The 27,608-nt window shown below is 42.2% G+C and overlaps 1 protein-coding gene across 2 annotated transcripts in view; it reads right to left on the bottom strand.

The window, feature by feature from the left end:
- Positions 1–27,608, bottom strand: part of LOC112107355 (E3 ubiquitin-protein ligase COP1) — a 216,343-nt gene that overhangs the window by 172,919 nt on the left and 15,816 nt on the right. For both annotated transcript variants that reach the window (XM_026655574.2, XM_026655573.2), the window contains exons 5-7: positions 22,323–22,442; positions 20,021–20,089; positions 2,105–2,164 (exon numbers count right to left, since the gene is read on the bottom strand). In XM_026655574.2, coding sequence (XP_026511359.1) covers positions 2,105–2,164; positions 20,021–20,089; positions 22,323–22,442 — 249 coding nt within the window. The remainder of the gene's footprint in view (positions 1–2,104; positions 2,165–20,020; positions 20,090–22,322; positions 22,443–27,608) is intronic.

A 27,608-nucleotide genomic window follows, 5' to 3' on the forward strand; every position in this document is an offset into this window, starting at 1 on the left:
GAATCTGGCCATTTCCCAAAAATGCATCTTACATGGCGGCTCACTTGTTCTGCAATCACGCTACTAAGACAGATACAAACCTATTCCTAAAACAGCCTTTGCAGATGGAAAGGAATGTGGAATTTGGGTCAAGGCAAGAATACATGGGGAACTGAACAGAACCAGAAAAGATTAAGTTACACACTAGGCTTCAGCAGCATCAGCTGCCACTGATGGGGTAGATGCACAATCTAGTAGTCTGGTTAGATTCCCAGTTGCTATTGAAAGATCAGGTAGAAGCTATGGCCTGGTCACCTCCCCCCAACACACCTTTTAAAATCTACATATAACCAAGATGTGGCACCTGTTTCTTTCAGAGGTGGACAGATCTTGCAACTATCATGCATGATTGTCACCTCCAGATCAGATCATTGCAATATACGCTACATGGGGCTACATCTTAAAATCTGTCTAGAAAGTGAAGCTGGTGCAGAATGCTGCAGCTCATTAGTTACAGGGTACATGATCTGAGCGCACAGAACCAGCGCTTTTGGACTTACACAGGCGACCACTTCTTTACTGGATAGAATGTAAGGTGTTTGTTTTGATGTATAAAGCCCTAAATGGCCTGACATCCCTTTATCTGAAAGACCATCTCTCCCCATGTTATACAGTCACAGCTGTACAGCCAATCAGTGGAAGCCCCACTCATAACAGAGGGTACGTCCAGACTACCCACCGTATCGGCGGGTAGTGATCGATTTATCGGGGATCGATATATCGCGTCTCGTTAAGATGTGATATATCGATCCCCGAACGCGCTCCCCGGCGACTCCGGAACTCCACCAGAGCGAGTGGCGGTAGCGGAGTCGACGGGGGAGCCGCGGCCGTCGATCCCGCGCCGTGAGGACCCAAGGTAAATCGATCTAAGATACTTCGACTTCAGCTACGCTATTCACGTAGCTGAAGTTGAGTATCTTAGATCAATCCCCCCCAGTGTAGACCAGCCCAGAGAGGAGTAAGTGGCAGGATGTTCTCCAAGAGGGTGTCTCTACTTTGGAACTTGCTCTCTCCTTCATCTGAAACTGACCTTCTTTATCAGCCTCAGGAATACACTGCAACGCACATTTGTTTTTCCTAAGTGGAGAAAGACTGGGTGGACTCTTGGATTAGACTGAATTTTTTTTCATAGACTGAAATATGTTTCTATCTGCTGGGTTAATTTGAGTTAGTTATTGGGTGAAGGAAAGTTCCTGGAATTGTTTGCTCCATTATAAAATACAAATAAAACAAAGTGCCTAGAGTAAATGATACTCTTTTGCAGAACATGTATACAGTGAAAGTAAATAAAGAAATCTAGATACAGGGGCCTGTGGATACTGGTTGGAGGGCCATTGCTGAAGAGGGATGACAGGTGCAGGAGCTCAGTTGGTGCCTGAGTAGCATTTTGGGCAGTGCCACTTCATGAAACTGAGGATTAGCTCCACAGCCTCTTAAAGCACCATTTCTCCACTCCCAGAGTGGAGCATTGGACAGGACAGAGCAGAAGTAGTCCAGGGAGTGGTCTAGAGAATGAGTCGGGATAGAAGGAACAAGGTGGCAGGTTTAGAAATACTTGGGAAACAAACCCTTAGCAGACTACAGAGTATCCAAGAACACCAGAGAAATGAGAAAATGCGGTGGTTCGCCTTCTATATAGCAGCGTTTTCTACTTCTGCTTTTCCCAATGCACCCCACTGGAGGACTGCTCCCCTCCCCACCCCACACACACACACATTGATCTAACTTGGGATGTTTGTTATAGTAAAAGAACCACAATTGACCATGTAGTATTTTTATCATCAATGCAATGACTTTCAATGCCAAGTTATTATGCTGAAGTTTCTTTTAAAAAAAAGTAACTTGGAAAAAATAACTTGAGTAGTTGGTTTGAATGGATCCCTTTCACCAAGCTGCAGCCTGTATGCATTCAGTAAATGAATAAATTAAAGAAAGAGCATCATCTGTTCATTTTCCCATTATTGAAGCAATGGCCATAAATTTCATGCAGCATCATACAGAGAAGCAAACAGTTTGATGGAAATAAAACACTGCCAAAGTAGCAAAGAAAGTCTAGGCTCCTCACCTCCACTCGTTTAATATCCTCTTCCAGAACGCTTAGCTCTTTCTGGATCTGCTCCAGTTGCTGTAGATGAAAGAATAAAGGAAATCTAAACCAATTTGTACTGGCACCACCATAGACATCAAGTAATGGACTTAATTTATGATGCTTTAACTAAATTAGCAAACACATCATTTCAGATAGACACTATGCACAAAAGTGTACACATTACCTAGATGAGCAAGCAAACAGACTACATTAAATTAAACTTATGGTTGTGAAATAAAAACAGTACAAGCAAGATTATGTTCTTCAAAAGTAGTCACAAAAGGCTCCAGATTATTAAAGTGTACTTTTCTAAACACCTTCCTTACAAGGATCTAGCAGTTCTTTACAAATAATTGTGGCTTGAAACCTCCTGAGAGCCACAGGGATCACATGACCTTAAATAAAATGCAGACCTAACGAAAAAGCAACTCTTCAAAATCCTTTATCAAAAGAATAATTAGTACTTACTTTTCTTAAAAACATGCGAAGGATAACCATACACAGTTGAAATTACATTCTGCCTATCCGAAAAGTTTGCCATTACATTGCCAGAGCAGGGATCTGTCCAGGGCACCAATGTTAAGTCTCCATGACACTTTTAAGGGAGTGGCTTTGGACGTACATGTCATTGAAAGATGGAGACTTAATACTCTACCGCCCCCTAAAACTGTGCAGGTCTTCAGTAGCTATTCAGAGGAAAGAGCACCATCTACTCAATCACTAACAACTTCACATAATCACAGGATGCATAGGAGCTAAGTAGTTTGAAAATTGGGTAGTTTGAAGCTGGCTTCGCTAATAGGCTCTACTATAACTATACGTATTGGTAACAGACAAAAGAAAAGCTTCACTGTAGATCTGGTTCCCCAAGACACACAGGACTAGCAGAGGACTTTACAGCAGGCAGCCTGGCAGTGCCAGCACTATTTCAGTGTCAGCTTAATTCACTAAGTTAAATGTCACTGATGACCAGCTTTGGGGTTGTGTTTTAAAAATTGTTACTAACTGGGCAGTTCCACTAAAGAGTGCCAAGATTTCTGGAAATGAAGTACAATGCATCTTTTTAAACATAGATATGTAGAAGCCTCTCAGGTCATCCAAACTCAAAGGCATCTGTATGGTTCATCATAAACTCCAATGCTGATCAGCAAACTACTCCCAGAAACACAGCAGCTTGAGTACTTGAGTTTGGTTCTTAAAGCAATAAAATACTTTGCAGAGAACAGGCTTCTCTAAAGTATCTGCCACTGAACATAGAGTCTAGTATGTTGACTCTGCTATAGGTAACTCACTAGCACAATCACATTAAGAATTAACTATTTAACATTTTATTGTCTTTGAAGAGAAAAGTCTTTTTAGAGAGGGAAAAGAAAAACAGGTATTGATTTTTAGAAGATTTCTCTTTCCCCGAAGTTAGGTGACACTGTGTTAATGCACTGATCTCACCCCTCTAAAGTTCTGGGCTCATTTATTTTGGTCACAGGTGCAGTTAGTTCAGGGATTTAAAACTAGACTGCAGATGATTTACAAAACCAGCACATGCAGCATTGTATAAGTGTCAGCATCAGCTTGAGAAAGCCATAACTAGAATATTAATGGGCACTGTTGGTCTGGTTAGAGGTAAAGCTGTCTGTAGGGGAAGCTTACACAGCATGTGTCCTAGTTATGTTCAGCTCTAGCTGTCAGTGTCATTAATCCCTCACTTTCATAAACTCCATAAAAAAAAATCACATTAAAACATTTCAAAAATGTAGCATGGAGATAAATATCAGGAAATTTGCTCTAAAATTATTACTACTCTACAACATATTGGCTTGCAGCCAGAGATTAGAAAATGGCAAAGAAACAAGTGGCAGGTGTTGCAGTCATCTGGAAAAAAAAGTGGTCTCCGTTATATGTACCTAACAACAGAGACTTGTTAGTTTCCAACTGCTATTAACTGTTGCATAAACCTTGAAATGGGATATCTGGGACTTCCTTTACTATCTATCTGTAGAAGGACAAATCTTTTAAAGAAAGCATAGGCTTATCAGACAGTTGTTTTTACATTCACTACTAAGGGCTTGTCTGCACTGGCACTTTACAGCGCTGCAACTTTCTCGCTCGGAGTGTGAAAAAACACACCCCTGAGCGCTGCAGTTTCAGTGCTGTAAAGTGCCAGTGTAGACAGGTCACTAGGACTGGGAGCTATTCGCCTCCTGGAGGTGGTATTTTTAGCGCTTTAACATTGCTAGTGAAGACGTGCCCTAAGTAAGGATTGGTCTCATCCTACTCCCTGGAGAGTTCATATTGCTAAAAACAAACCATACTATTTAACACAAGTGACAGTCTTTGGAATAGCAGTAGGCATTTCAGGCGAGGACAGCCATATTGGGAGAGCTTTGTAAGAGCCCAGAGACTGTAAGAAGAGGGGTGTGGTGAGTCAAGACTGAGGTGTACTAAAGTCGGGTGGTGCTGCTATAATGTTTAAGCGGCAGATAGTAGTATTAGTCTCATTTTTGTGAGTACTAAGTCTATGCACAAACATTTTAAAAGAAACAAGTTACCACAAACTTATTCAGCCAACTAAACTAAGTAGCTGAACATTCAAACAGATCAATTTAGATGTCATCTTGTGCCATGACATGTCTAAAGAACTGTTTTCAACATGAATATTTTATATGGTTTAGCTTTAGTCTAACAAAAACCGTTAAGTCAGTTTGTTTTCATTTTGATTACACTCTTCAATGGATAATTGAATTATGCTTTTCATCCATTGTAGGATGTTTTAGGGCCAGGTAGTTCTTATCTGATCATTTCTTTTCTCTGAATAGATAGCCTCACTATTCATAGTATTCCCTTCCACCTCCACTTTTCTTGTGCAGACTTAAAGCAAGTCAGACTTGTCATCACTGGGACAGTAATTGGCTCTACCCATCTTGGAATAGAGCCAATAAAAATAGTTTCAGAGCTGTACTATACTACATTTCTGTTACAATGTGTGTACACCCTAATAATCCTATACCCCACTGAAAGCATCTTCTATAGAGCTAAAAAGGACCAATGTGATCAGGACTAATTAGAGGGGAAATTTTCAATCCAGTGGGCCTTAAAAAAAAGTTAACCTAGCTATACAGAGACCATACTACAGACACTCCCCGGGTTACGCAAACCCGACTTATGCAAATCCGCATTTACAGAAAATGTTCTGTAAATTCCATAAGCTAGAAAGTTATTTTTGTGTGTGTTTGTTTTTGGCGTAATCGTCGGGTATAGCGTCCGTACCTACAACCAGGTCCATTATTCTTAGTCTAGGACTAATTAGCAGTGAAACCCCCAAGTCAGAAAACAAAGATTGTATGGACTTTGTGTAGTGCACACCAGCTTAAAGGAGTCTCTACATCCAATTTATAACATCCGATGAATGCATGAACTTAATACCAAGTAACTGTCTTGCAAATGTGTAAAACACAAACATTTTCAGACCATGAAGTCTGATAATCTCTTGTACTGTTTTGTTTGGAAAGGATGTGGATTTTATAAGCTTCTTTGATACAGAATTTCACCCACCTGGCAATGGAGAACTTTGATATCTTGGCTTCCTTCTATTACAGAATAATAGAGGGTGAAAGACATGTGATTTCCTAAAACATTTAATCCTTTTGAAATTAAGTTCTTTGCCTCTCCACAATGTGCCGTAATGTTTCCTTTCAGTGAACAAGGTAAGGATAACAGAATGGAAGACAACTTTATCTTTAAAGCAAGTCCCTAATTTGAGTAAAATGTGCACTAATGAGATGCCACTGAGAGCTTCAGTCACCATAAAGAGAAATAATATAGCAACAGGGTGAAGTGCTTCAAATGGAAGCTTTATAATAAGCATCCGAAGTTGAGTTTTTAGGGGGCCACTGAGAAACTCATTGAGGATTAATAAGGATGCCACCCTCATAAATCACTTGCTCTGTGGATGGTTAATTCACTTTTGTTTGTCCATGTCTTCCTTTTGCAGAAACAGAAAAGTGTACATTTGTGCAGGGAATTTTCCTAGGTCTGAAAGTGAATATCATGTGTTTAGTTCTAGGGCATGGGGAAGATACAGGGCATGGAGCAGAGCTAAATTGCATAACATTCTGACAAAAGTCATGATCTGCTGACAAGAGCTGAAATTAGAATTGGTTCTAAGGCCTCTGGCAAAACTGAATTTTCAGTTTAGCTGTGTGACGTTGCACCCCATAATGCTTTATAGAAATATGCTCATGAGTGTAAATGACATAACTGGAATATGTTTTATGCTAGATATGCCACGTAACATATCTTTGCAAAGGTTATGATCTACTGAATATATTCATCTTATTTGTATGCATGTATCATTTTTATATCTGAAGTTATGAGCGTTGGCTCTATGCTTGTATTTAAAGTGTTTGCTGTAGGAAGCACATAGAGCAGATTTGGTCAACAGTGTGAAGGGATTATTCAAGTAATTGGGAGTACTTAACTAGCAATGAACTTTGGGAGACACCAATCCACATCTGAGCTTTTCTGGGAACATTCAAACTAACATGTAAACAATGGCGTCGGCCTGCAAAAAACTGAATCATTCATACACATGTGACTTGCCCAGGTGGCTACAGACTCCATCTTGTTGTGATTTTGCACAGGAGAACAAAGGGATTTCCGCCCACAAGAGAAAGAATATAAAAGGCCCTGGAAACACCCTCCATTTTGTCTTCAGCGGGCCAAAGAGATGCTTGAAAGAAACCGGAACAAAGGACAGTAACTACTGGGGTGTGATTGCTGGACCCAGACTAGGAATGAGTCTAGTCTGTGAAAGAAGCTTATTGGAACATCTCTGAGGGAGAGATTTACCTGCATTTAGTTTCCTACTGTATTAGGATTAGATTTGCGTGGTTTTGTTTTATTTTGCTTGGTAATTTACTTTGTTCTGTCTGTTATTACTTGGAACCACTTAAATTAGGGTGACCAGATGTCCCGATTTTATAGGGACAGTCCTGATTTTTGGGGTGTTTTTCTTATATAGGCTCCTATTACCCCCCACCCCCGTCCCGATTTTTCACATTTGCTGTTTGGTAACCCTAACTTAAATCCTACTTTCTATACTTAATAAAAATCACCTTTTGCTTATTAATTAACCCAGAGCAAGTAATAAATACCTGGGGGAGCAAACAGCTGTGCATCTCTCTCTATCAGTGTTATAGAGGGTGAACAATTTATGAGTTTACCCCGTATAAGCTTTATACAGAGTAAAACGGATTTATTTGGGGTTTGGACCCCATTGGGAACTGGATGTCTGGGTGCTAGAGACAGGAGCACTTCTTAGGCTGTTTTCAGTTAAGTCTGCAGCTTGTGGGGGATGTGGTTCAAACCTGGATCTATGTTTGTAGCAGGCTAGCGTGTCTGGCTTAACAAGACAGGGTGCTGAAGTCCCAAGCTACCAGGGAAAACAGACTCAGAGGTCATCTCAGCACATCAGGTGGCAGTCCCAAGGGTGTCTCTGTGACCCAACCTGTCACAAGCTGGACCTAAGGCAGCCCACATTTCTAGCAACCTCTAGGAAAGAACGAATCCAGAATGACAAAAATCAAGAACTGTGCTGGATTAAATCCCTTGAATAGACGTGCAAGTCTCTCTGATATCAGATCAAGGGCTGCTGCTTCATTACAAAAAAAATTATCTCCGTGATTTAAGTGTTAATCTGGCTGCAAAATTCCATGGCCAACTGTGCCTGAGGACAAGGACAGCCATAGCCACTGACATAGCCACACAGACATATGAGACCCTCAAGAAATATCTTGCAAGTTCTTGAGCTTTCCCAACAGTCAAAGTCTCAAATAAAGGCAGCAGGATCGTGTGCCTTCCTCCTAAATTGATCCTTTCAGAGGGTGCTGACATAACTAAAGAACAAAGGTGAAATCATATGTGGTAAGAAGAGACAACTTTCTTGTTCTTCCAGGGAAGAGACACTGGGTAGTGAAAGATCAAACCACTGAAGGAAAGCAAAATCCCAGAGGAGAAGATAATTCTAGAGGGGTAGAACTGCATGTTGGGTAGTCACAGCAGAAAAGGAGACACAGAAGGATGACTGCTGGGATTCAGGCCCTTCCCTTTGTGGATCCAGAGAATATCCAATTCTTGTTGGATATGAGAAAAGGAGTGGATCTGAAACAAAGGCATCTGCAGGAAAAGCAGGTCCCCCAAAGAGCCATTGGACCCGAGTGTGGATGGGGATCCAGACTACTCCAAAGAGCCCTCAAGACAGCTTTCTGTATAGCTTATTTGGGGAAAGCCAGTTCCACAACCCCTTCCACACAAAGGATCTGAGTACCTAGCATATAATTGGAAGCAATTTTTAACTGAATCTCTACTAGATTTAGAGGACCAATGCCCATCACGGGATGTATGTTCATCCTCATGCTTCCTACTGTTCTTGGATCCCCACAGTGTAGGCACTGTGTCCTTAGCCCTGGTCTATACTAAGAATTCTAGGGGGTGCCCCTACAACTACCCCATCCCTGTACGTGGACTCCTGCAAGGGAGTCTCACGCAACAGGGATGAGGATTTTGGGGACGAGGAAGATGAGGAGGTGGTTGAAGATAGTGCACAGCAGGCAAGCGGAGAAACCATGCTCCCCGACAGCCAGGAACTGTTTATCACCCTGGAGACATTACCCTCGCAACCCGGGCTCCCAGACCTTGAAGGCGGGGAAGGCACCTCTGGTGAGTGTACCTTTGTAAATATAATACATGGTTTAAAAGCAAGCGTCTTTAATGATTAATTTGCCCTGAAGACTTGGGATGCATTCGCGGCCAGTAAAGCTATTGGAATGCAGTCAAGCAACATCCGTTCTTTATCTCTGTGTGTTATCCTCAGGAGAGTGATGATATTCATGGTCACCTGGTTGAAATAGGGGAATTTTATTAAGGGGACATTCAGAGGTGGCCGTTCCTGCTGGGCTGTGTGCCTGTGGCTGAAAAGAAATCATCCCCGCTGTTAGCCACGTGGTGGGGGGGAGGGGTGAAGCGATCATCCCAGAGAATTGGGTGTGTGTGTGGGGGGGGTTAGTTGGATTTGTGCTTCATGTTAACCCAAAAACCACAGCCTCTCCTTTTAAATGGCCAACCCATTTTAAATGGTCAACCCAACTCTCCCTTTTTTTCCTCCCGCAGCTGCAAATGTTTCAACGCTCCCCCTATCGTCTCCATCCCAGAGGCTAGCGCAGATAAGGCGGCGAAAAAAGCGCACTCGCGATAAATGTTCTCTGAGCTCATGCAGTCCTCCAGCACTGAAAGAGCCCAGCAGAATGCGTGGAGGCAGACAATGTCAGAGTCCAGGAAAGCACAAAATGAACGCGAGGACAGGAGGGATGCGCAAGAGGATAGATGGCTAGAGCAAGAGGAGCGGTGGCAGCAGTGTGATGAGAGGAGGCAGGATGCAATGCTGAGGCTACTGGAGGATCAAACTGATATGCTCCGGCGTATGGTTGAGGTGCAGGAAAGGCAGCAGGAGCACAGATTGCCGCTGCAGCCCCTGTGTAACCAACTTCCCTCCTCCCCAAGTTCCATAGCCTCCTCACCCAGACGCACAAGAACGCAGGGCGGGGGGCTCCGGGCACCCAACCATTCCACCCCAGAGGACTGCCCAAGCAACAGAAAGCTGGCATTCAATAAGTTTTGAAGTGCAGTGTGGCATTGTCCTGCCCTCCTTCAATACTCCACCCAGTGCTTCCCTCCTCCACCCCTCCCAGGCTACCCTGGCAGTTATCCCCCTATTTCTTGGGCTAATTAATAAAGATTGCATGAATTTGAAACAACAATGACTTTACTGCTTCTGCAAGCAGTGATCAAAGAGGGGAGGGTGGTTGGCTTACAGGAAAGTAGAGTGAACCAAGGGGGCAGGTTTACATCAAGGAGAAACAAACAGATCTTTCACACCGTAGCCTGGCCAGTCATGAAACTGGATTTCAAAGCTTCTCTGATGCGCAGCACGCCTTGCTGTGCTCTTCTAACCGCCCTGGTGTCGGGCTGCGTGTAATCAGCGGCCAGGCGATTTGCCTCAACCTGCCATCCCACCATAAACGTCTCCCCCTTACTCTCTGATATTGTGGAGCGCACAGCAAGCAGTAATAACGATGGGAATATTGGTGTCGCCGAGGTGTAACCGAGTCAGTAAATTGCGCCAGCGCGCTTTTAAATGTCCAAATGCACTTTCTACCACCATTCTGCACTTGCTCAGCCTAGAGTTGAACAGCTCCTGACTACTGTCCAGGGTGCCTGTGTATGGCTTCATGAGCCATGGCATTAAGGGGTAGGCTGGATCCCCAAGGATAACTATAGGCATTTCAACATCCCCAACGGTTATGTTCTGGTCTGGAAAGTAAGTCCCTTGCTGCAGCCGTTCAGACAGACCAGAGTTCCTGAAGATGCGAGCGTCATGTACTTTTCCTGGCCATCCCACGTTGATGTTGGTGAAACGTCCCTTGTCATCCACCAGTGCTTGCAGCACCATTGAAAAAATACCCCTTTCGGTTTATGTACTGGCTGCCTTGGTGCTCCGGTTCCAAGATAGGGATATGTGTTCCATCTATCACCCCACCACAGTTAGGGAATCCCATTGCAGCAAAGCCATCCACTAGGACCTGCACATTTCCCAGAGTCACTACCCTTGATAGTAGCAGCTCAGTGATTGCGTTGGCTACTTGGATCACAGCAGCCCCCACAGTAATTTGCCCACTCCAAATTGATTCCCAGCTGACCGGTAGCTGTCTGGCATTGCAAGCTTCCAGAGGGCTATCGCCACTCACTTCTCAACTGTGAGGGCTGCTCTCATCTTGGTATTCTTGCGCTTCAGGGCAAGGGAAAGCAAGTCACAAAGTTCCATGAAAGTGCCCTTACGCATGCGAAACAGCCACTGGGAATCATCCCAGACCTGCAACACTATGCGGTCCCACCACTCTGCGCTTGTTTCCCGGGCCCAAAATCGGCGTTCCACATTTATAACCTGTCCCATTAACAGCATGATCTCCAAAGCGCTGGGGCCCGCGGTTTGAGAGAATTCTGTGTCCATGTCCATGTACTCATCACTCTCGTCGCCGCGCTGCAGTCGCAGCCTCCTCCTCGCCTGGTTTTTCAGGTTCTGGTTCAGCATAAACTGCACGATAATGCGCAAGGTGTTTACAATGTTCATGGCTACTGTCTTGAACTGAGCAGGCTCCGTGCTTGCCGTGGTATAGCGTTTGCTGCCAGAGCAGGAGAGCAGAGTGGCAGCAGAAGCGGTCGTTCGATGACGATAGTTTGCAGCCCTATTGTACCGTCTGCTGCCAGCAACACCCAGGACACAACAGCAGCGGCTGAGCTGAGCGGGCTGCCCGCTTGCCGTGGCATAGCGTCTGTGCAGAAAAAAGGCATGAAACGATTGTCTGCCGTTGCTCTCACGGAGGGAGGGACGACTGACAACATGTACCCAAAACCACCCGCGACAATGTTTTTGCCCCATCAGGCAATGGGAGCTCAACCCAGAATTCCAATGGGTGGCAGAGACTGTGGGAATTGTGGGATAGCTACCCACAGTGCAACGCTCCGAAAGTCGACGCTAGCCTCGGTACTGTGGACGCACTCCGCCGACTTACAAAGCACAAATTTCAGATCTTTTCCTCTTTGGGATAAGTCTCTGGAGATCATTGGTCAGAAGAACCTGAGCAAGACAGACAGACTGTTGATGTCTTCAATCTCCTGCTGTGGAACCTTTTGCCACATCCATTGTGGAAGAGCTTAGTTTGCAAAGAATTTTTGAGTCTCCTACATTTACTGGGAAATCCCATATGTTTTTGATATCACAACCTCTTATGTCATGTTATGAAGCCTTTGAACAACAAGTGAAAAGGAATGCAGAGCTTTTTGGAAGAAGACAGGCATATATCCCAATGGTCTTACTGTTGTTTTATCCTTACTTGTGAAGTTTGGAATCTAGAGGTTCCAGGCAGATATGCAGATAGTTGATGAATCTGGGGCACCCACTCAGGATAATTCACCTTTCTCTGCAGAGGAGTGGTTTCTCCCTGCCCCCCTAGTTGAATTCCCCCAAGAAGGAGAAACTTTCCCTCTTTATTGATTTGTAGAGTGGTGTCAGGAACAAAGCCCTGAATTCAGGATCTTTTAAGCAGAAAGCAGAACTCTTGAGGGAGGAAAGACATCATGTGAATCATTAAGAATGTTAAGTTTCTCTTCAAAAAAAAATCCTGTCTAACTTTGGTAAGGGAAAATGACTTTGGAGGCTCTTGGACAGAGCTAGGTGGAGAAGCAGTAGTAATGCTCCTTCAAGCTCAGCTAGGAAAAGTGACGGGGGAGATCGCCTACAGTGAAAAAATTCACTATTGCCTTTGCTTAGAGAGAAAGAGAAAGAATGGGAGAAGGGAGATGAAAGTAACAACAGACTGCTCAAAAAAAAAATAGAATCACTGAAGGAAGGTTGCTAGGCACCACAGAATGAGGCTGGATGGTTAGCAATAACAGCAGCTGAGGCAAGGGCTGGGGTGGGGGGTGGGGGTGAGGGAGGGGAAGAAGAGTGGTACAGCTGTCCCAGAGAGTGAGAAGCCCCTACAGCTTTTTCTGCTCTGGGAAAGATACCAGAAAGTACCCTTGTAAGAAGTGGTGCTGTGACTGTACCAGTAGAAACTGAAGTGGCCGGAGATAAAGAGGAACTGGACAACATACAGAGGGAAACTCTCCCATATGACAAGAAAGGTTTGTTCCTCCCTCCATGAAGGACTGAGCGGATTGGCATTTCTTCTCCATCTTACCTTCATCACAGTCTTATCCTCTATTTCAGGGGTGGGCAAACTACAGCCCGTGGGCCGCATCCAGCCCACCAGCTGTTTTAATCTGGCCCTCAAGCTCCCGCTGGGGAGCGAGATCTTGGGCCGCTCCGCACAGCTCCCAGAAGCAGCGGCATGTCCCCTCTCCAGCTCCTATGCATAGGGGCAGCCAGGGAGCTCCGTTCGCACACTGCCCCCGCCCCAAGCGCCACCCCCGCAGCTCCCATTGGCCTGGAACTGTGGCCAATAGGAGCTGCAGGGGCAGTGCCCGCGGACAGGGCGGTGCGCAGCAGAGCCGCCTGGACAGGACGGAGGGGGGACATGCCGCTGCTTCCGGGAGCTGCTTGAGGTAAGTGCTACCTGGAGCTTGAACCCCTGAACCACGCCCCAATGCCCCACCTCCCCATGCCCCAACCCCCTACCCCAGCGTTGATCCCCCTCCGAACCCCTCAGTCCCAGCCTGGAGCACCCTCCTGCACCCCAAACTCCTCAGCCCCAGCCCCAACCCAGAGCCTGCACCACCAGCTGGAGCCCACACTCCCCCCCAAACCCCAAACCCCTGCTCCAGCCCTGATCCCCCTCCCACCTTCCGAACCCCTCAGTCTCAGCCTGGAGCACCCTCCTACACCACAAACCTCATCCCCAGCCCCACTCCGGAGCCTGTACCCCCAGCCAGAGCCCTCACCCCCCCCACACCCCAACCCCAATTTTGTGAGCATTCATGGCCCACCATACAATTTCTATACTCAGATATGGCCCTCGGGCCAAAAAGTTTGCCCACCCCATTCTATTTTGTGGTCTCCCTGAGGGGGAAAATTGCTGCTAGCTGTGGAGGAGAAAATCCCTATGCTCTGCAAAAAAAACCAGGGATGCCCGCAAGTCTATGGGAACAGAACTGGCTGTATCCTGAAATGGGTGGAGCCAATCCTATCCCAATCTGGCTCTGCCTCCAAGTCAATGCAGCACAGAGAAAACCATAGTAGAAACAGTTAATATGAGACTTTAGTTTTGGTTCTATTAACAACATAACTGAGTACTATTATAAAAATTGTATTACAAAGGTATTGAACTCCAAGCACTATCAAAAGTACATGAGTCCAATAAGGTCCCTTTTAGTATGAGACAGCATCACCACTTTTTCATTTGAGCAAAAAAACCTACCAAAACAAAGTGAGTCAGACACATGTATCAATGAATACATAATAGATTAAAGTCTCATTTTGTTTCTTACATACTAGCAATTTTCTAGGCTTACTGTCATCTAATTCAGTTCTAACATCCCTTATTAAAAAGCTTGATATGTAAAGAAGCTTAAAATAACTGAGTTTTTAAAGACAGGGGCTAGGAAAGTCCTACAACAACTATAAATCCACCTCAGGAGTCTTGGAATGTAATCAAGAATTTGTGACACAATGGAAGAATGATTGATTTCTAGCTTTGTCACCTCCCCTTGCCTACTCATTATCCTGTCCATGTGTGTAGATACTAAGCAATAAGGTTTGACAGGTAAAGTGATTAGCAAGAGCTAATCGCAACCCTGGAGAATTCATGCTTCTAATTCCTTGCGATTATCCCACACTAAGTATCCTTATTTCAACAATTTCACATCTTCATTATAGGGAAGGAACAAAAAGTTTGAGACATATTGATGAGGCAGAAAGATAACTATTCTGAAATACTGAACAGGCAATTTCAGCAGAGCAAAGCTGTGCAACACTTCAGGATTACTCTGCTCCTCTGGGATACTCACCTGCTGAAAAATAATACTCATCACATGACACATGGAATAAGAGGCCTCATTAATTAAATGCAAAAGACTTAATGCAGCATTAAGAGTATGCTATTAGAAAAAATTCACAAATTCCAATAAAGATGAAAAACAATATTTATGTTAGAGCTCCACAAGCTATGTTCTAGGATACGGATATCAATAGACCTCTTTCCCTATGCACAAATATGACACTTGAGATAAACTAATGCGCTCACATCCATAGATCCTACATTTGGATATATGGGGTCAAAACATTTTCTGCAGATGACAAGACTTGGGACATAATCGTTCCGAAGTTTGGTGGCCTTCATAACAGTGAAAAGCACTGGAATCTGTCTAAGGAGCACTGGTAAGCTCTTTCTTTATAGTTAAGTGTACAGTTGAGAGATTTTTTCCTTTTGTTGTAAATGACACTGGCCAACTAATTTTAGAAGTGTTTTTAAATTAAATATATGTAAATACACCATGAGACAGTGTGATTTTTTTTTTTAAAAAAATATATCTAAAATTAAATTAAACCAGACCAAAAAAAAAATTGCATTTGCGCAATGTGGCTGAGTTAACAATGCTGTTGTGAAACCTTAACTTTTAACATTGTTATTTTAACTGTGCAACTGTAACTGGGTTTTGCATTTGTTTTCCCTTTCTTTTCTTTTTTTTTAAAAAAAGAAAAGCTAAAAAATATTCCAGAGCTGTTTAGCTTGACCTTAGCAAGCCCCTTGCTCTACACCTTTTTCAGCAGAAGAGATTGTCGGATCAAGGAACTAAGAAGTGTACACTTAATTAACCATGCACACATATGGAAAACACATGTCCATGTTAAATTTGCACTGCACACAAATAGATTTTCTATTATGAATGATTAATACATACTTTTCAAAGAAGTTGTACTTCTGCTTTGTTTAAAAGCCATTGGTATCCATGAGTTTCAAACTTAAGCCATTTTTGTTCATAGGATTTTTTTCCAAGGAAAGGTGGTTAGAATATTTTAATTACACGGGGAAAGTTATTTTTGCACCATGTTTCCAAACTCAAAAGGATTTTGCTCGAATTAAAAAAAAAAAAAAAAAAATCTTTGTGAAGAAACCATGCACGGATAACTTCAGCCCCAAAAGATCAGTGTTTTAGAAAATTACGAGCATGTGAAAACAAGTAACTCTAATGAGAGATTCTTCTGCAATTGCTACAACTTACATTTCCCCTTTTAGAGGACCAATGAACATGAAATTGAAAGATGTTTTTTCAACTTAAGAACTGAGTCAGGTTCTGCTCCAAAGTGCAAGTACATAAAAGTACACCTCTACCCCGATATAACGCTGTCCTCGGGAGCCAAAAAATCTTACCGCGTTATAGGTGAAACTGCGTTATATCCAACTTGCTTTGATCCGCCGGAATGCGCTCCCCCATGCACCCGGAGCACTGCTTTACCGTGTTATATCCGAATTCATGTTATATCGGGTCGCATTATATCTGGGTAGAGGTGTAGCATCTTCTTATAACTATAGACCTTCTCCTTAAGAGCATCCAGGAGCATTTGGTTACTTTTCTGACCAAAATAAAAGCTTTATTATTTATTTCTATTTCAGACCCAACACAACTAAGACAGAGATGGATTCTATGCTGGCTCACACACAGTTATTCTGCAATTAGAATGTGTGATTTTTATTGTTGGTGATGTGAGAGCCCAAAAGTATGGAGCTCGATGTTCTGAATCCAGGCTGAGTTTTCAGTTTTAGGAGTTGGAAAAAAAAATTTATAAACTCAAACTGAGCCAATCTGATCTGGAGCCATCAAGAGACTCTGAATATAGAATTCCAAGAAGCTACTTTTACAAAGTAACAGAATAAAAAGTCAGTAAGAATCTTAGGACTTACAGCTTCAAAAGTAATAGTATCTAACCTATTTGGTGGTTTACAATACATGTTATTCCAACCACCTTATAGGCATATAACTTGTTCCAGTCTCCTTGCAACTAGGGCTGTAGCTGTTTATTATGTACTTTGAATATGCTGGTATCCAGAATGGCACAGGTAAATTCACTCTGGGACCTTATCAAGCGTACAGTATCAGACAAGGAATTTATCTGGCTTGTCTAGGAACTGCAACACAAGTGTTATGTAAAAAAATCAACCTCTGTTTAGAAAATCCTGTAATAATAATGTACTGCAGCAGGTTAGGAAATGTCGCTTCCAAACAATATAGTATCTTAAAGGAATATCAAATTATGCCAAAAAATCAAAACAGACACTTGCCACTCTACAGAAAAAGAGCTTTTCTAACCCAACTTGCTCTTCGGGTACATCTATGCTGCAATTAGACACCCGCAGCTGGCCTATGTCAGCTAACTTGGGCTTGTGGGGTTGTAAAACTGCAGTGTAAATGTTTGATCTCAGGCTGGAGCCCAGGCTCTGGGACCCTCACCTCTCATGGGGTGATGGCTCTGGCTTGGGATGCAGGCTCTGGGGTGGGGCTGGGGATGAGGGGTTTGGGGTGCAGGAGGGTGCTTGGGCTGGGACCAAGGGGTTCAGAGGGGGATCAAGGCTGAGGTAGGGGATTGGGGCACAGGGAGGGGTAGCTCAGGGATGCAGGCTCCAGGCAGCACTTACCTCAAGGAGCTTCTGGAAGCAGCAGCAGCATGTCCCCCTCCGGCTCCTATGCAGAGGCGCAGCCAGGCAACTCTGCTGCGCGCCGCCACATCCACAGGCGCCGCCCCTGCAGCTCCCACTGGCCACAGTTCCCAGCCATTGGGAGCTGCGAGCGTGGCGCTTGGGGCAGGGGCAGCATGCGGAGCGGAGCCCCCTGGCTGCCCCTATGCATAGGGGCTGCTGCTTCCGGGAGCCGTGCAGAGCAGCCCCCGACCCTGCTCCCCGGCAGGAGCCGCACAGAGCGGGGCAAGCCCCAGAACCCGCTCCCCAGCGGGAGCTGGAGGGCCAGATTAAAACGGCTGGTGGGCCAGATGCGGCCCACGGGCCATAGTTTACCCACCCCTGCACTAGAGGCATGTCTCCACTGCAAAGTTAACTCAGGTGACCAGCACGCAAGGTTAGCCTCAGCTGGGAATGAGCAGCCACAGTGCAAAACAATACTAGAATTACGGTGTCTTCACTGGTGCCGCACTCACCCGGGTGCATTGCTAGGAATTCTTTGTACTGCTGCAAGCTGAGCTGCTCTGATTCTTTTGGGAGAACTTGTTTGTCCTTCTGGGCATACAAATGGAAGCCTCACTCAGGTTTTAGCCTTCAGCCACAGACAAACCAACTAGCCTGAGTTGAATGCATCAAACTCAGGTGAAAGGATTATGTGTGTGGATGGGAGGGGAGCGGGGTAATGCCAGAGTAAGAGCCAAGTTAACTTTGCAGTGAAGACCTATCTTGATTCAAATTTTTGAAGTCTTCTTCACAACCATAACAGCTAGAGGTTTTTGTTTATTTAAGATGAAAGCAGAGATACTGAAGATAGGGGGACCAGATAGCAAATGTGAAAAAATCTGGACGGGGGTGGGAGGTAATCGGTACCTATTTAAGAAAAAAACCCAAATATGGGGACTGTCCCTATAAAATCGGGACATCTGATCACCCTAACTGAATACTAAGATAGGTGTTAAACACATGAACAAACCAATCCAAGTTCTACTACCACCCAAAATGAACATACTTCTCTGAGCAAAGTTTTTTACCCTTCCTTCTTTTAAATTGTGCATTAAAATGTTTAAGAGAAGCAGGGTTAAGAACTACAAGGTGCATGCTTTATAAAGTACAGAAAATAGAGAGGGAAGAGATCCATTAGGGTTATTGAAGACCGTGCCCAACCAATGCAGAACTGCAGTCTGTTAGAAGCTAGTTTTAAACTATGTAAATCATACTGCTTTCACCATTTCATATTGGAAGTTACTCCTAGTCTAATAAACCCTGTATTTAAGAAATTGTTCCTGATATTGAACCTAAATTTCTCTGTCTCAGTTCCATCCCATTACTCCTCCCCAGGGGCCTTATCTACTGAAGAGTGCCATCAACTTCAATGGGCTTTAGATCAGGCCTTATAACTTGCTTGGCCACTCTGGACAGTTCCTCTATCATCATTGGTATTTACAGCCTGCAAATACTTTAGGCTTGCACTCTTGTTGCCCCCCTCACTAGTCAAACAGCAAAGCTATACATGTTCTACTTTAAATCTTTCATCAAAAATCAGGCCCTCCAGATCCCCAGCCATTTTGGAGACTTTTTATTGCAATTCTTTCCAATTGGTTGGTATATTTCTGATACTAAGGTTCGCAGCATTGTATAATATTCCAGGTGCAGTTTCATTACAAATGGAACCACCACTTCCATGGTTTTGGACATGATACCTACACATCAACTCTCCCCCTCTCCCCCCAAAAAAGGGGGGGGAGAATCCACATGAAATACGAGTTTGTAATGCTGTATGTTGGTAGAAGAGCCAATTTTCTGTCCACCATCACCTCCATGTCTCTTGTTCCATTTTGGCATTATTACTTTTTAAGTCCCTCTTCCCACACTTTTGATTATTCGTGTTTTGGATTTTTTCTGTGCTGTATTACCTTCCTTTTATTTTTCCTATTTTAATCTCATTTTGTTATTTTCTGCCCATTTAAAAAAAAAAAAAAAACCACATATCTTGAGTGCCTTTATATTAATTCTTTGTTCTTACTGATTTTTGTAACTTATCCCCATTTGGTACTGTGACTGAGTGAAATTAACATTCTTCCAGATCCTGAAAACATTGACATTTTTGATACATTTTGGAAACAATCTTAAAAGGTGCCTACCAGCCTTCACTCCCTCACTTTCCATTTTCCCCTCACACTTGCATCTTGTTTCAAGAATTTGCCACAAGTTGCCAGCACGGACTCTTTCCTTTACAATTTCCCCTCTCCACATGTATGCAAACCACAATATGAAACAAAAAGGCAATGTAGGTTAAAGACCAAAGCTGTCGTATTTAAACTGATCTATTCTCCTTGAAATCCAGGTACACCTCTACCCCGATATAACGCTGTCCTCTGGAGCCAAAAAATCTTACTGCGTTATAGGTGAAACCGCGTTATATCGAACTTGCTTTGATTTGCTGGAGTGCACAGCCCCCCCGAGCACTGCTTTACCGTGTAATATCCAAATTCGTGTTATATAGGGTTGTGTTATATCAGGGTAGAGGTGTATTTCAAATACCCCTGGGCAGCTGAGAATTTTCTTCTCAGTGAGGAGATCATTTCAGGCTGACCTTTTTTTTTTTTTTTTTTTTTTAAAGATGGAAAAGGCCTCACCCAGTAGCAAAAACAAAAACAAAATCTGCTACCTCTCTTTTATTTCTCCTGGCAACCTTGAGGAATTCCATAAGGATCTGTAGTTGAGCAGCATGGGACTCCTGTAACAGAAAATTAAATTTAAAGAGAAAAGGTAGATTAATTTAATGCATAATTCACAGCAGGCATGGAAACAAATCACTTTCATTTAGAAGTAGGGGAAAGGAGCAGCACATTAAGTCACAATTACAAGTAAGGTGGTTTTGCTTTGCTTCTAGGTTTCAAAGTTCTGGTTGGCACATGGCAAAGTTTTACATTATATTACACAAATATTCTCCTTGTGTATTACAAGTAGTTAATAGGCAAAGCACATTTTTCATTCTCATCCCAGTTGGAGTGATTTCAGACCCTTTTGGAACAAAGGGTGCTCATCTTCCACGGTTGGCAGATCTTGAGCTTTCACCTCTAATCAATCAACATGCTCAAGTGGAATAATTTGGTTTCAGAAAATGACAACCCTTTCCCCAAATGAACATTTCACAGAAGCACAAAAAGAGCTTCTGTAACGGAAAATAAATTTGCTAGTGAAGATTAACTGTTTTGGGAAAGGGAAAGAGGTGTTTCCGTTTCCCAAATAAATTAATTCTTTATGTTTTTCTTTGCAATGACCAGAACCTTGAGGAGGCAAGAAGGAAACAGGAATGTAGATTCTCTCTCTCTACTCCCAACATCAGTGCAGCACTAATACTAGACTGGCATATGGAAGAGCAATTTGCACAGATCTTAGAAAAACTCATTTACAGTAGGACTGAGTATGAGCTCAAAGGTGGGCCGGGGGAAAGGGCATCAGGGATCCATTATGGGGGAAAAACAGCTGAGAAGGATGGGATAAACTACTTTTCTGGTCTGGTTCTTTTGCTATTGTAAGATGGTTCCATAATAACCAGAAAAGGAGGTAGGTAAAATTTACAGAGGAACACTTTCAGTTTTTAAATCGGAATGGGTACCTCCAAAAGTGTAAGTGAAGCATTACTATTCCAACACCTAGATGATGCTTCTATTCTGAAGATGATAGTCTTATAACTGAACAGGATATCAGCTCTCCATTTCAAAGCTCTCTGCTCAATCATATTTGTGGTGATAACCTGATGTGTTTCACGTGTGTCATTCCAAGACTTCCAGAAGAAAACAGATTTACTATGAAGTCTGACCCCAGCCCAATGGAGAACTTTAAACAATACCCCCAAGGGGTCTGTCCTATATACACAGGAAAGTATACATGTAAATCCCCACACAATCTGATTAAAAGACCTCTTTTATATTTAATATAGCAATTTTGTTACCAGAAATGTAAAAGGGATTTTATTTTAGTGTATTTCTTTTCCCTAGGAACCGAGCAAAAAGATTATGACTTAATTGATCCTGAAAGCCTCCAAGAGTTTTTAATTAAAAATTATTTTGTTCTAATGTACATGCCACTGGCATAAAGTCTGCCCATCCATGTATCAACTGCCAGCTAATTCCACGTCCAATATTAGACCACTTCCCCTCTTACACACACTTCTTCATCGACTGGGTTGCATTAGGCCTGTCTCCTCTCACATTGTTGGTTTCAGCTGATCATTTTCCAGCAAGATAGCCAGTTCCAGAATTATACTCAAATACCAATTATAACAACATTATACAAAAACAAACAGACTTCAGTTTATTCATAGTGACAGACTGCTTTGTACCTTATAAACATTCATACTGCTATGATATGCAAGACAACTACGGTTTTCCTTTAAGCATAAAAAAGAAAAGGTCCTGATTTTCAGAGATGCTGATCGCTCAAATTCTCTTGGCTTCACATTGGGAGCTGTAAGAGCTAAAAATCTCATGTTTCACAGTAACTCCTTCAAGGTGCAAATAAATTAGTAAACATATGGAACTCCCCCTTATAGGGTTATTGTTTAGTTAGATCCTCAAATTTTACATACTTTGAAGTGGAATGTTCACTTAGCAAATGTCTAATTATATCAAAGAAAGACAGTGTACTCTAACTGCCACTTGCTGTATTCCCTTTCCCACTGAAATTTTCTCTCAGCTTTCCCTTCAGCATGATCCTGCCTCAAGTGAGAGCATAAATAAATGTTTATTGCATCATACTCCAATACTGGACATAGGTTGCAGTCATGAAAGTCAGTGAGATGGAGAAGCACTCAATACTAGAGCAATGGGATCCTATAGAAAACCCTAAGATTAATTCTGCATTATGATTCCATTGCAGAAACAAGGAAATCTTTTTGGAAGGAAGATGCCTGTGATTAATCACAATTTATTAGTAAATGAAATAAGACAAGAAAAGCTCCTTACTGCCTCCAACTGCTTCTTCTTTTGCACAAGCAGCTCCAACATCAAGTTAACATTGGCCAAGTCAAGGTTATCTTGATCAGTTCCCAATAAGTCTTGAAATATCTGCCATCTGTGTCCATTCTAAAAAAAAGGACAAGAGAGCAGAGGAAGAGAAGGTAAATACCAGTCAGAGTTATTTGACATAAGATATTTAAACTCGTATTGCAGTATTTCATCCTTTGTAAAGTACACAACAAAGTAGTTTTCAAAAAGAAGAATTCCCAAAAAGGTATAGGAAACAGTTATTTATCCTGTGATGTATCACACCCCAGCAACAACTTATCTTGTAGGGGAAGTAGTTTGATGAACTACCCTATGCTAGGGTAGAGCTGTAAGGTAGACCTTGTACGGGGAGACTTTGACAAACCAGTAAAGTGCCTAAAACCACTATGGCTTATTGTTAAAAAGCAACCTAGTCAGCAGGCTGTAAAGAGGCCATGCAGCTTGACCAAGGCAGGAGGGGCGGGGGGGTTTAGGGTGCCTCAGAAAGGGCAGCTTGACCCCGCATCCTTCCTGATAAGAATTGTGTTGAAGTTGCTGATACATGCATTTTAAAAGAGCAGGATGTACCCCCAGGAATGTCTATTGGGGTCTCAAGGCTGCAAGCTCTGGAAAAACCCACACCTGGTTAATCAATAATCAGAAGGAACCTCTTGCTTGCCCATTGGAACTGCTTGCTTAACAAGTTTTCTTTAAGGGACATGTCATTCTATTACTAATGTATAAATAAGGGGGAAAAGCTTGAGATGGGGGACTCGTGTGGGGACTCTTCAGGACTGGTCTCTCCCTCTGGATGCATCTTGTGTTCCCCACCAGCAGACGGGCTGCCACTGTGCACCTCGAGAGCCACACTCAGCTTTGGTAATTATCAAGGGTTGGGGGTGTTTTACTAATCTTGTTGCGTGTGTAAGTGCTTGAGTCTAAGTAAAGTTTAGCTTTAAGAGAAAGCACTCGTGTTGTCCTGTTTGTGCCAGCCATCTATCGGTCGGATGGCCGTGTCTCCCGATTTATTTCTTGAAAGAACCCCGGGTAACAACCTGTGTGTTTACCACAAGTCTGGTGCCATTAACAACTTCAGGAATTGGCAAAACAAGTAGAGAAATATCTTTAGCTCTCACTAAGAAACAAAGCCAGATAAAAACTGACCTAGATAGGACTATCTGACTCGATAATTCAAGATGTTTTGTTACGCTGCAGGATCTAAGAGATTGGTGAAAGTTCTCCGATTTTCATTTATTGACTACTCACGCATTTTCAGTTAAGCATATGCGTTCACAGGACTGGGGATAAAAGCGGTAAACAACCCAATATTGTGGATAAGCAAAGTTTATTGTTTTGCTATGGCATGTGTGCGTTACAGCACCAAGTATGAGTAATGTAACAAGAATATACTACATTTATCAAGTAAAGAAAAGCACACTTTCATTTCAAAATGTTCATTTCTGAAGTGATAGGTTCCATTTCTCCTTCACAATTCTCTCATGCTGAAACACATTAAATTTTAATATAATAGAAAAAGTTGAAATAACTCCTAATAGGTGGCTTGTAGGGTTAGGAGAGGGTATATGTGTGTGAGATAAACATGATCCTATTTCAGCACTTTTAAGTCATCCATATTTTAATAATTAGGGCAATTTGGACAGCAGCAACAATTCTTTACACTGTGGTTAATCCATTTCTACATACAACTATTTCCATATGGGACAATCCACAGTTTTCAAATAAAAAAAAATCTTGTCAGAGTGCAATTAACTGACGTGAGACATAATTTTTTAAGTGTTTCAACAACCAAAAATCTTTGGTTTAGAAATAAATTGACAATACTTACACCTCAGAAAGTCAAAGAATAAACTACATTTAAATTAGAAGTGTTGTAAATAACCTGCTCAATCCAAAAATTTTAGCCATACGAAAAAAAAATGAGTGTCATCCACATACAACTGTATTTCCTTTTATAAAATGCTTAGTAGATAGTTTAAGGAAATCATGAATACAAAAGCTCTCAATTTTAATCTGGCACTAAACTACTGGAAAAAGTTATGTAATGTTAAAACAAGTCCATTTGATTTGAAACAAACTAATACAACCTGAAATATCTTCTAACACATGCTGGATTCCAGTAAGAATGGAAAAAATAGGAAGAACAGAATAAATGTTGGAGTTACAGAAAACATTTTTTTCTCATTTGACATTGCCCCATGCAAAGTTTATTTTGGACAAAATATTTCAGAATACTTGTAAATTTAAAATCAGTGATATCTTTGAAGATCCAAGAATTTTTATTGAGGAGACCTTAAAAAAGGGCATATCCCTCTACCCCGATATCCCGCTGTCCTCGGGAGCCAAAAAATCTTACCGTGTTATAGGTGAAACTGCGTTATATTGAACTTGCTTTGATCAGCTGGAGCGTGCAGCCCCGCCCCCCCCGGAGCGCCGCTTTACCACGTTATATCCGAATTAGTGTTATAGCGGGTCGCGTTATATCGTGGTAGAGGTGTAATTATAAGAAGGGCTAGTCTTAGAGGAAAACAGAATTCTGCAGAAATCAAAAATAATCTCCACATTGCTAAATGGGTACATCAGGCTGAATAAGCAAATTTAGGGAAAACATTCCAATAAAATGAGGAATACACATTTTTAAAGAAATAAGTCAACTCCTTGAGGTGCATGATTCACATCTAGTATGGATAAAGATGCCACATTTGCTTATTGTATACATTATTATACCTGCTTTAAACAATTATTAAAGGGACTGGGCAAAATCGGTTAGCTAGTACAGGTGCTTTTAGCTGAAGGTCCAATTCAACTGGACAGGAAGACTTGGGGATACTTCAACATGGTCTTTTAATTAAGCAAGAACTCCCTACAGGTTTCTGTAGTGCAGGTTTCACTTTTTTTTTTTTTTTTTTTAAATGCAACTTGAATTTCTTCTCAAAATTGAAAATGCAAATTTAGAACAAAGAAAACAAACATACATAAAGTTTGTTAGTATACAAGTGTCTAGTAGGTATTTTTATTTGCTGCCACAATGTAAACATGAGTATTTTTGGAATACACTCATGACAGTAAGTTTCCATGATAGTTATCTGTATCCTAGAAGAACCTAGTGGTGTGTTTCTCATAAGTGTGCTATCAATAGGGAGCAGGACAAATTCCTAAGGGAAAATAAGAGGAGAGAGATTCTGACTAAATGCACCCCTGTATTCATAACATACACAGTGTAATAAACTTTGTACAAAATATGCTTTGTGAGGTGTCATTTGAAAAATAACTCATTGGCCAATATCATTGTGAAATGTATGTAGTAACATTATATGTAAAGTTAAGAATTCCCCCTGCATGATGTTGGTAGCACATGTTCAACTGACACAGCCCTGACTAGGCAGGAGTGATTAAACAAGTCTGTCCTAAACAAAGGAATACGTGTTTACCTCAATTAACACTGATTTAGTAAGCAGGGTCCCTAAGACAGCAAGAAGGAGGCAAGGAAAATCTACATTTCAGCATACACATGGAAGAAGAGCAAGCATGGGGCCACCTTCACCCCCAGATTCCACATCACATTCTTTATGATTTAAATAAACTTTGCTTTGGGGGTAATCCTCAGAAGAATCCACTACAAAGGGTAACTGGATTACAGCAATGAGGGGCAAAAACACAGATCTCTCCCTCTCCTTTTTTCCCCTACCTAATACAACAAAGGAACCAGCCTTTTGACTTGGGGAGGGGAGGGGGGAAGGAACATCCTGACTTGAGAATTTGATCAGCAGTGTTGCTGGGAACATGTGGTAAGGATTTTACCTTGAATCAAGTTTAGTTTGTTAAGTTTAGTTACTAGAAAGAGTATTATCTTTATTTCTCTTGTAGCCATTTCTGACTTTAATGCCTTACACTTGTACTCACTTAAAATCTCTTCGTAGTTAAAATACTTCCCCCCCCCCCATTAAAATTAATCCAGTACTGTGTTTAAATTGAACTGTTTGCTACTTTAACTGGAGTTACCCAATCTGTTGCATACTGATCCCCGCACAGGGACAACAGACCTCTAATATCTGAACTGTCCAGGAGAAGGCTGAACAGTGCATACCACATGTATTTGGGGAAATTTGGGACTGGAGTGTGCTGGGGTCACCCTGAAAGTTATAACTAATGCTGCTGGAAGCCAGAGCGTGACTGGAGTGTTGCTGGCAGACCGCAGCTATATACAGACACGCAGGGTGTGACCTGCATGCTGTTTGGCTATTTGGGAGCAGTCCAGGTTGGGAGATAAAGCAGCAAAACGTTGTGAGGCACCCAAGATTGCAAGGCAGGTGGTGACACAACCCTTCACTAGTCTGGATTGCACCCTGGAGCGGGATACAGATGTGCACAGAAGCATCATGGAGAGTGTGGGTTACACAGGTGCAAGTTTTGAAACATATTAAATGGGGAGTCCCATGATGAAAAGCTAGTTGTGAATACATCTGTTAGCCTTAGTTATACTTTTCTTACCACCTAATTACTAAAAGCAGTCATTTGTACAACACAGTCCCGAAGCTCAAGCTACCTCAGTGGAAGGCTAGTTGTTCTCCTTCACTGACTGAATGAAAAACATGAGTTTCATGCCTTGTAATATTGCTTTCTAAACTGATTTATACAATACATAAATGAGGGAGTGATAAGAACTGAATGAAGTCAGGCACAGTGCAGGCTGATGTTGTTCAAGTTTCCTGCCCAACAGCTCTGTGTATACATTCTGGTCCTAACACACCAGATCCTCTACACTATTCCAGTCCAGGGACTCTAATCAGCAGAAACTACTCATTATGCTAAACTGCATTCTCATTTTGTGACACAAACAATATCTAGAATGGAACCAGGTCATTTTACCTGGGATTGGAGCATTGAAATCCTGGCTCTAAAAGATTTCCTTACCCTTTTATGGCTGGCACGATCATATGTATTAGTTGATTGGTGCCACAAACTTGCTATCAGTCTCAGCATAGCTACAATTTCCAACAACAAATGCCTGATTATTCCCTTTTGACGAGTATGCTTTTTTTCAGGTAACTTCCCAACCTCTATTAATCACATGATCAAAAAAAATCAATCGATTAATCGCTTTGTTAAACAATAGAATACCTTTTAAATATTTTTGGATGTTTTCTACATTTTCAAATATATTTATTTCAATTAGAACACAGAATACAAAGTGTATGGTGCTCACTTTATATTTATGTTTTATTACAAATATTTGTACTGTAAAAA

Source organism: Terrapene carolina, unplaced genomic scaffold (genome assembly GCF_002925995.2).
Source record: "Terrapene carolina triunguis isolate 2854851 unplaced genomic scaffold, T_m_triunguis-2.0 Scaffold210, whole genome shotgun sequence".
NCBI classification, from domain to species: Eukaryota; Metazoa; Chordata; order Testudines; family Emydidae; genus Terrapene; species Terrapene triunguis.